The sequence below is a fragment of the Poeciliopsis prolifica genome, unplaced genomic scaffold (genome assembly GCF_027474105.1).
Source record: "Poeciliopsis prolifica strain line A6 unplaced genomic scaffold, Auburn_PproV2 SCAFFOLD007, whole genome shotgun sequence".
In the NCBI taxonomy this organism is placed as follows: domain Eukaryota; kingdom Metazoa; phylum Chordata; class Actinopteri; order Cyprinodontiformes; family Poeciliidae; genus Poeciliopsis; species Poeciliopsis prolifica.
In genome coordinates this window covers 7,921,559-7,931,634 of record NW_026562382.1, presented here as the reverse complement: position 1 = coordinate 7,931,634, position 10,076 = coordinate 7,921,559, and the positions used below count along the sequence as shown (strand labels likewise).

Here is a 10,076-nt window from a genome sequence, read left to right as displayed (position 1 = left end):
ACAAATAATGCCTAAAATTGTATTTGATCTTGATGAGAAGTTGAGGTAAAGGAAACGTCTTCAGTCCTGATTAAAGCTGCCAACAGCTCTGAAGATTTCAGGTTTTCAGGGAATTTATTCCACAGCTGAGGAGCCTAGACACTAAGTACTGTCTCCCATTGTTTAGTTTGGGCCCTAAAATCATTGAATAAGCAGACGTTTGAGTGCTGATGAATCATCTGACAAGAACCTCTGAGATCACTCAAGATGATCTCAGTTTAAAAATTTGACCCTTTAACAAACAGTGAACTGATTCTGGAGATGATTGTGGCTGCTCAGATGAGCTGCAGCAGCTGCAGAAACTTTTTTCCTCCTCGAAACCAAAACATTTAAACCATTAAAATAATAGAATCTGTTACCTTTTAAGAAGGGATTGGGCTGGTTTTATTTGGGCTTTATTTTGGATATTCGAACTGAGGTTTGAATCCATAACAATATCTAGGCTTATTGCCTGCTGTTAATATTACTAGAATTGAGTCTAGTTGAATCCTGACCTCTAATCGTGTATTTTTGGGCCACAAACAATAATATTTTTGTTTTTTTTCCATTAAACTTGGGGACATTATGACCCTTCGTAGCCACAATAGGACCATGATAACTCTGGGGGAGCAGCAGAGATCCACAACTCAGGTGGAAGATTCTGTACAATTTTTGCAAGAAAGCCATGAGACCTCCTGCTTGCAGTTCACTAGAATCCACTAGGGGACAAACATGTGGAAGAAGATGCTCTGGTTTAATTTTAACTTTGGTGGCAGCATCATGGTGTATGTTGCTTTTTTGACTCTGGACAACAAATCTACTAAAAATTAGAATTGATGGTCAGATGGATGAAGCTAAATACCTTTAGGTGGCTGCCAAAAAAAACAACAACAAAAAAAACTTGAGAGTGCAGGTAAGAACTACCATATTGCAGGATATTGACTCTCTAAACACACAATCAAATCTATGACGTTTTAGATTAAGACATATATGCCTATGCACTACGGCTCAGTCAAATTAAACACCTTAAATAAAATAAAAAATGTAAAAGTCCATATCTAAAAAAAAAAAGAAGAATAAATGTGGTTGCAGAGCACCACATTTATTCTTCTCTTTCTGGTTAGATTTTGTCTTCTCTGCACTGGATTTGTTTTCACTGTTGTTTATCTATGTTCCTCTGTGATTTTTTTTCCCCGTTGTGCTGCCAGGGGATGTGTTGCTATGAAGACAAAGCAGTTTTCTTCATTACTTCTGCCCAGCTGCCTGTATTTAAAATGTTGCTGCGCACAAATCATTGAAGGACTGCCTCGGAGAAATTCCCTTTGATATATGACACAACAAAGTATAAATAGATCACACAAAAGATAGACTGCTGACACACGAAAGTCAGCAAAAAGAAAAGATTCCTCTTTTGGGAGTAGTGATTTGCAATCTCTTTGAGATATGCCATACTCGCATCAAACAATTAAAATATTTCTCAATCAGATATTGTGCTCTTCTCACAAGATTAGATTTGTAATTATTAACTTGTAAATAATAATTTGAAAAGTTACATTATCTAAAGATAAATGTAGATTTAATGGGCAAAAGAAAATTAGAAAAAAAATTAGCATATATTAATGTTTAAGATTTTTTTTTACTGAATATTCAGAATAAAAGAAAAAAAAACTTTTATTACATGTCCTACTATGATAACTACAATTTTTTTATATTATTAATACAAAGAGCAAGTCTGTACAGTGCTCTGCAGTCATTTGATCGGTAACTGTTTAATCATCACATCCAGCTAATGATAAATATCCATAAAAAATACAGGAGCACAATAAGGTTAATTAGATAAGAAACATGAATAAGTAACACTGAAAAGTTTATGATTTTATGACACGTTATGGATTGTATTTTACGTTGTAAAGGACATTACATATTCCTGTAGAAGACAAAATAATTATATTGATAGTAATGATCACCATCGTGATAAAAACCATGATGGTGATTATTACTATCAATATAATATGGTCATCAGAACATTGAGTTCTGGCAAAACATACTGATTCATACAATACAACTGCGAAACCGCTGCAAATAAGCCTAAAATAAGTGTTAATATACACACATGTGCATCCCCTTCATTAGAATGACTCGGCAATATGGCAACAATTAATTGGAGGAGCCAAGAGGACGATTAAAAAAGTTGTCCATGAAAGGGAGAGGATAGGATTTTGTGACTAACATAGCAACAGTGCTGCATGACCACCGGCGCTCTGTGACAGCTGGGGGGGATTTTGGACTGGCAGCCTGGTTTTCAAACCCCATTGGTCGAAAAGGTCATCAATCTTGTGTAAAACCCCGCCCATTGTCCTCGTCATGGCACTGGAAAAAGCCTTTGAAGTCGTGAGGGAGGGCAGCGAGCAAATTATGCCATGTGGTGTTCAAGACCGACATTGCTATTGGACCACAGGCACGCGGTTGACACCCATTTCTGAAGGATACTGCCTCTGATTGGCTAAACGCACCACCCCAGATCCAGCGTGTGCGCGTTCACGGTTTTCGTATTCAGCGTCGCGAGCTACGTTCACAGCGTGAACTCCTTTCTTTGACATGTGTTGCTTTACGAAATCTGCGTACGTAAAATACGCAGCGACAAAGACTGCGAGCCTGAAACCTATGGGGAAGGAGTAAAAAAAAAAAAAAAGACATTCGGTATCGTCGCATTCTGTATCTTAAGACCATCATTTTCCGAGAGGCTCGCCGCTTCAGGGGCGAGGTACGGACGCCGAAATTTGACGGCGGTTAGGCCGGAGCTAGCACCAGCGTAAAGTGTGTAAATTAGCCGCATACAGACTGCGGTGACGGACAGGTTTTCCGTTAGAAGATCTCTAGGCTCTGGTATAGTGAGGGAGCCGCCATGGCAGTCGGATCACTGAGGCTCCACATCGGGATATGAAGAGGAGCTGCATGTGTCCCTGAATTGACGAGGAAACGGGTCGTTTTGCTTCTGGACCGACAGCCGAGCTGACCGTTGTTCATTTTCGTGGAAATCACCCGGAAAAAGACTTTTTATCAAACACGGAGGCCCCCGGGAGAGGCCAGATTCATGACTATTTCAGTCGGAGACGTGTCTTATGAGGCCCGTTGAAAGAGAAGCTGGACTATAAAGGAGGGAAATGATGCTTTGACTGACCGTCGGTGGGAAAGATCGGACAGTTTCAACTTGTGACTATAAAACTGTGCTAACGGGCTCTCTTGCTGCCTGCGCCCCTATTCCGAGACACACAGATATTAATTTACTGTCAACCTTTTTTCTTTTTTCCTTTTTCTTTTTGTTTGTTTTGGATGAGAAGGTTCGGCGACTCGATCAGCCCTGCCGTTTAGCAAGTCGAAAGAATTAAAGGGATCGGATCATGTCGGGTCGGCCCAGGACCACATCCTTCGCCGAGAGCTGCAAGCCAGTGCCGCAGCCCTCTGCTTTCGGCAGCATGAAAGTCAGCCGTGAGTACACCTTAGAGCTGCTTTCTTTCCCCGTATGCACCACAGGCACCGGTGTGGACTGCCTTCTCTCTCTCTCCGTTTTTTTTTTCTACATGTCCAAGTGTCATACTAGCACAGAGTAGCTTAGCCTGGATGTCGCTCGGCGGTGCACACTGCTGCTGACCGGGGGCTGGTCAGTGCAGCAGGCCGCACCGGGGCAGGGTTGGGCTGGGCCACCGGAGAGTGAAGCGTTGGCTCGGCACCAACCCAGGATGGATGGGGGGCGGGAGGGCGGGGAGGAAATCAACCAAGCCTTTTCCTACTATCGGAGATCCGGTATAATAAATATCTGAATTTAGATTGCAGCACATAGCCAAATTTCTTTCTACACAGAGTTAAAGCGGTAGGGCCGGTGTGTATTACGCAAGTGTCTGAGCAGAGCGGAAGGTACGCCCATAGTTGACTCGAGCGAAGCTGACTCTGTCTCTGAACGTCCAGGTTTGCTGGGTTCTGTGGGCCTGTTTAAAAATGAGCAGACTGGACACGGAGTGATCAGATTCATGGCCGCGGACAGTCTGGCAGTGGTCATCCAGACACAGCGCTTTCATCTAATTTGGTGTGTGTCAGAAATCTAAAAATAAATCCACCTACCCGCTTCTGTCATTAAAAGCAGGGGTACTAATGAATTAAAAAAAAAAAAAAAAACGTGTGTATGTCACGATGAACATTGACTGGAGCAAATTTTTACATGGTGAACTACACCTTGTGTCACCTTTCACCTATTTAAGCATGAGTAATGGTGGAAATTTAGGCTGTAAGGAATGTTGATGGTGCTTCAGTGCTGGAAACAGGTATGCAAGCAGAGGAGCTGTATGTTAAAATCAATTTCTTCTGAAGGAGCATTGAGTGCAATGTAATTGATACCAAGATCTTGTGCATAGGTTAAAAATGAAGGCCATGACTGCGTTTTAAAAGCTGATATTGGAAAGTAATTTCTCTTATGAGTGTAGAGAAAACCATCAACAGCAATGATCTGTGACTAATTCTTTTCTCCTTTTTAGTAATAAACCTAAATTTCTCTCAGTTGATTTGTAATACTTCCATATTACGTCAAACGGTCGTGTTTATTACTGTAGCATTCTATTTCACTTTATAGCTTTCTAATTTGTGGTATAAAGTGGATTGAGCACAAGTTTGTGATCATATATCTAATTGGTTGATTAAAAAAAAAAAGATGTGAAAGCAAACATAGTTTGCTTAAAATATTCTACTTTTCAGAAAAATCTAAACATTTTTTTTGACCAAATTCATTTGATAAGCTCAGCCATGTTGCTTTATATAAAAAACCACAAATATTTTTTGTATGTTGTTATTGAAAGTGTTTGATACTGCAGCCCACAAAGCAAATTGCAACATGATTTTGAGGGAACACTGCACTCGCTGGCCACAAATGGATCCATTGGAGCGAAAAGCATAGCGGCAGATTTGTCAAAATATCTGCTGGTAGTACAATGAGAGCCGGTGAGGCGGTGGCTCAATCCCATTTTGCCTCCTGCACCTTTGGGTGTGGAATACCAAACGATTTCACACCTTCACTTGGTTTGGTTGTCTTTTATGCAGCACCTCTAATGTGGACCAAAGCACCTGGACAGCGCCATGCTGGAACAGGAGCTACTTGTATGAGTCCCTGAGACATGAAGGCTGCCCAGCATGAGCAGCAGGACAGGCGGAGAGCTGTCCAGCATGTTGTTCTGTATACGAGACAAATGAAGTAGTACTGCAGAGATGGAGGGCTGCACATACTCTGAGGAAGAATTGTTAAGTGTTCTGCTCACATTCATTTATAAATCTTGCACACACGATATTTCAGTTTTTTTTTATTTTTCCCTTTATTCCCAGGATTGTTTCCACTGCAATTGATCTGCAACTAATACCCATATACTGGTGGGTATTGGTGGGAGCAGGACTTTATGGAAACAGATTTTTCAGAGGCACTTTTTATGCTTTCATTGCAAAAGCTCTTAGAAACGTAACTTGCAGTGTAATTTCAGTAATGGTGACTTATTGTCATTATTAATTACTTCAGAAAATAGCAAATATTTATCAGTTTAAATAAATTACCGTGACAACAACCTTTAGAATATTTACATAAATGCATCCAAAATGTTTCTTGTTTTAGTTGTTCAAAAATAATGTAATGTTTCCATTTTAAAATGTGTTGTGACAAGAACAAAAGCATAAAAACACAAATGTCCAGTTTGCATGACGCATCTTGAAATAAATGTAGTAAACGCGGATGATTTTGACACAGCCTGTCTTCCCATTATCACCATATATTAGGGAAGTTTTAAAGGTTTGTGTTCTCGGTTTACTATTTTGAAACGATTAAACATAAAGGATGTTTTTTTTATTTTATTGATATACATAATCAAAAATCCTAGGGGTATTTTAAGTAGATTCAAATTCATTTGCTTGTTATAGTATTTATTCTGTAATAAATTCCTCTTTCTTTAAGAAGCATAAAAAAATATTGTCTTATTGATTGATAAGTTAAATGACACGCTCTTATTGAGTGATGATGGGTCATCTTTGTCCCGTTGATGCCTAAGTTGAGTGTGATGGGACAGAGGAATGGTTAAGTGCTAAGGCTATGGATGATGTATGATGTAAAATGAGTGTGTCACACACCAGACTGTTGACACCAGTTTAACTGTGATGATGACATTTGAAATGTTGAATATGCAAAATAAAACTGCCCCCTGCTATGTTTTTCCTAATTTAGGAGTGCATCATGATGGAAACAAGTTGGGGAAGGTTAAAGGTGCCTTGCAGCTGAGATGTGATCAGGATGTATGTTAGAATCTGGTCTGAAGGTTAGGTTCAGGGTCACCTCACAGTTTTAGTGCAGTAATCCCTCCTGGGACATGCCACAATGTCAGAATGGCAAACACACAATGGCTGCTGAAATAAAGAATTCAGTGGTTGCATTTTTCACAGTCAGTGATTATTGGTGAAGTTTGTGGAGGTTTATGGTGATTTCTGAATGTGCTGTTTTTCTGGTCACTCTGCATCTCCCTATGAAAGCCAAACTGGCTTCCACTCAGTTAACCTTTAGTTTTATCTCTGTCCTTTACAAAGGAATTGGTGCTGAGACTTACTGTAGTTATAAGGCATTTATTTCATGATAAATATACCAAGCAGGTTTTATTTTTAAATTTTTTTTTTAACTTTATAGCATATTTTAGTCATAATGAATTGCCTTTATTGCACTGTGTTGTGTAAAGCTTAAATTAAAGAGGTTCTACATTTGTTTGTGTAACAGTTTTGTTCTTGTGATATTAAATATATTTTGATATCACTAAATAAATGCCATTAGATTGCATTTTATTTCTAGTGAATTTTTTTGTAAGCATATGGTAAAAACTCAGTATTCTCATATCCCTTATGAAAAAAACTTTAAATGACTAAATTTGGAATTTGCATTCCCGACTGCTGAAGAAAACTGAAAATGAATAATTACTTGTAAAAGCCAGATCAGTGCGTCTCTAAAGTTGAACTATCTCTCCTCATTGGTTCTTTGGATTGCTCTACAGTCTATCACATGCAGTAGAAGTCAAACTTCAATGCTAATAATGAGATCCTTCAGATTATATTGTTTTTATTAAAGTCTTGCCCATGTTTGTGAGCTTATGTTGCATAGTTCCCTTCTCTGGTCTGAAGAATTGGTAGGACAAAAGTCAAGTAAAATCATCATTCTGTTCCAAAGTGGCAAAAATAAATGCCATTTCCCACAACTTCTAATGTCTTAAAACTGAATATTCTCACCAGGAGTGGTAGCAGTAAAATAGATAGAGATTTGATGATTCGTGACAGGAGCAGGTAGTTAGCTGTGCTGAAGAGTTCCTGCTGTATTTTTCTGCTGACTCATGATCTTTTCACTGCTCAATAGTGTAAATGCTTTATGACACATATCGTATTGATAAAAGTGCATAAAGACATCATTAGGGTTGGATGAGGAATCTCCTTGCCTCTCGTTAGCAAGACGCTACGCTTTCATGTTTCCTGCTGTGCAGGGAATGTTCATATTTAGTGCTTGGATTCATTTTATTTAAGACATCAAAAAGTCGTTTGTCAATATAAATAATGTTTCTCAAAGTGCCGAGTAACAAGTGGCCAAAAGAAACATATAATGCTGTTTTAATATTTCTTGTTTTCTTAAACGCCTTCAGAGTTGCACGATAGTAGAGTGTATTATTTGATTAGATGTGTTTAGCTCATGTCTGTTACTCTGACCTGCACCATGCTGCTGCGTGTGCACACTTCTACACATGTATGGCGCACGTTTTCGTGTGAATACTTTGGCTGATGATCTAAAGCAGCTGTAGCATGTGTGTATAATCATGGAGAGAATGCTGTTGCCCCCCTAACTCTCTGGGGCAGATGGAGACGTGCGCATGCATATGTGCATACATTCACAGGGGCACACGTAGGTTTTTTTTTTTGTTTTTGGGGGCTAAAGCAGCTGGCCAAGAACAATGAGAGGCCTGTTTAGCATTTCAAAGCTGCGGCTCTCTCCCTCTTCCCTCCTTGCCTTTGCTGTCGCCCTCTTGCATTTTGCAAGTGATAATGAGAACAAAATGAACTAATTATACTCTTTGATTCTGATTGAAACAGCAGGGCTCACAGACAAGACAAAAACTGTTACCGTCAGACAGAAAAATAGACTAAAGAAACTGGCTTGACCAAGTTAAGCTTGGAGTTTGTGGTGGAGTCAGCTCGGTGGCTGTGCACTGCTGAGATATCTAAAATCTATGCACCCACGTCAAAACCCTCTATCTCCATCTCGATACGGTCTGGCCGTGTTTGCTTTGTGTCAGAACTGACATTCCTGTTCCTGGACGTTTCAGAAATGCAGCGAAGTCGACTCATCAGGTGGACACCGGCAGCGAGACATGATTGCCTCCACGCGTCAACATGGTGTTTGGACACGTCTGCTCATGCTGTTATTCAAGCGTGTAAATCATCACCCACTTGTAAGCTAAAGGTTTGAAGTCCAATACGTCAGGTGGGAAAGTCTCGGGATAATCCGGTGCCTTGAAAGTGGATGATGAATGCTTTCTTAACTAGAAAGCGAGGCAGAAGGGACATGCATTTCAGTCAAATTATTTGTGTATTTAGATTTTTTTTTCTTTTAGCTTTTTATTATTGTTTGGTTTATGAAATTAATGCTTTTTATTAGATATTTGCACAACCCCTCACCCCCAAATTGTCCCTCGTTATTTCATATTTTTAAGCATCTGTTTGGTTTAATAAATCAAAGATCTCTGGCGTTGTCGCTCTCATTTACCCCTGATTTTGCCTTTAAGGTTAAAGGTAGAACTAGCTTAACTTCAATATAATATCTGTTGACATTGTAGTAGTAAACTGTCAAATGAATTGACAGTTTATGGCGTATGTGGCACAAATCATATGTGGTTCCAGAGCAAAGGTTTTCGGGATGAAAACATCCATGTGGATTTTGCTGTAATCAGTTTGGAAAGATCACACTCAGATTACCTTGTACAGTAGAGCTTCTACAGCAATTTCAGGAGATTTCTTTACTCTATTTGTCGCATAATTTCCATTGAAAGATTATAGTTTTAAAAATGCTTGAGTGTATATTCTTGGAAGCTTGATGCACTTCAAAAGAATGAGAATAACTTTGTCGTTAAACAGTTTTCTTTAACATCATCACACTTTGTGCGTTCATTCTTGGCTTTGCGTAAAGTGGACTCATTGCTCAGCCATTTCCAATGCTTCTTGTATATTTTCTTGACAAACTGATGCTTGAGACCCAGGAAAGTCTTTCGGAAGCACTATGGTTTTAATCTAGTAACAAATCTATGCAGTGAAGGCTGAGGCTTAGTATTATGGAAAAATGATTAAAATTCAGTGCATCAGAGGAATCCTTTTTTTTTTTTTTGCAGTATTTTACAGAATTTGAGAGACTGCATTTTTAAAAAATAAGCTTTGTTTGGAATTAGCAGCAGCTGCAAGTCTGTTCTCCTCATTTCTTTGCAGAATTTCTAAAGCTGAACCAGACTGGAGGGGGATTTTCTTGAACATCAGCTTTGAAGTCTTTGCACTGATTCTGGATGTAGGATTGGGTTTTGGGTTAGGACTTTGAGTAGGCCATTATAACACATGACTATGCTCCAATATAAATGCTGCCATTGTAGGTCTTGCTCTATGTTTAGAGATGTCCAACTGAAATGTGAATCTCTTCTCGTAGTCCTCTTTTCAGCCTGTGTGCTTCCCAGTAAAGCATCATATTGTGTTTTGCTGGGAAGCCAGAAAATTGTATTTTGGGTTCTCTTCAGCCCAAAATAAATCTTTAATTTACAAGTTAATTTTTCTTTATATCAATATTCTGTAAAGCCCAGAATAAGCAACTAATAGTTGTCTGGCCAGGAGATTTTTTTCACTTGAACTGTGGATCTCAGCAGGTCCTCCAGAGTTGCTATTGGCTTTTTTGGCTGCTCTTTGGGTTAATGATGTACTTAGTTGCCTTGAATTTTAATTTGGAGTTTCTGAATAAGATGAGGTGACTA

General features: G+C 39.2%; 1 protein-coding gene across 2 annotated transcripts in view; it reads left to right on the top strand.

Moving 5' to 3' along the window:
* The first annotated feature begins 2,655 nt into the window (after positions 1-2,655).
* gsk3ba (glycogen synthase kinase 3 beta, genome duplicate a) overlaps positions 2,656-10,076 on the top strand; it is a 33,821-nt gene continuing 26,400 nt past the window's right edge. The window contains exon 1 of one of the 2 annotated variants that reach the window (XM_055031516.1): positions 2,656-3,507. In XM_055031516.1, the coding sequence (XP_054887491.1) occupies positions 3,420-3,507 (88 nt within the window). In that variant the 5' untranslated portion in view covers positions 2,656-3,419. The remainder of the gene's footprint in view (positions 3,508-10,076) is intronic. The other variant, XM_055031517.1, reaches the window with a different exon arrangement.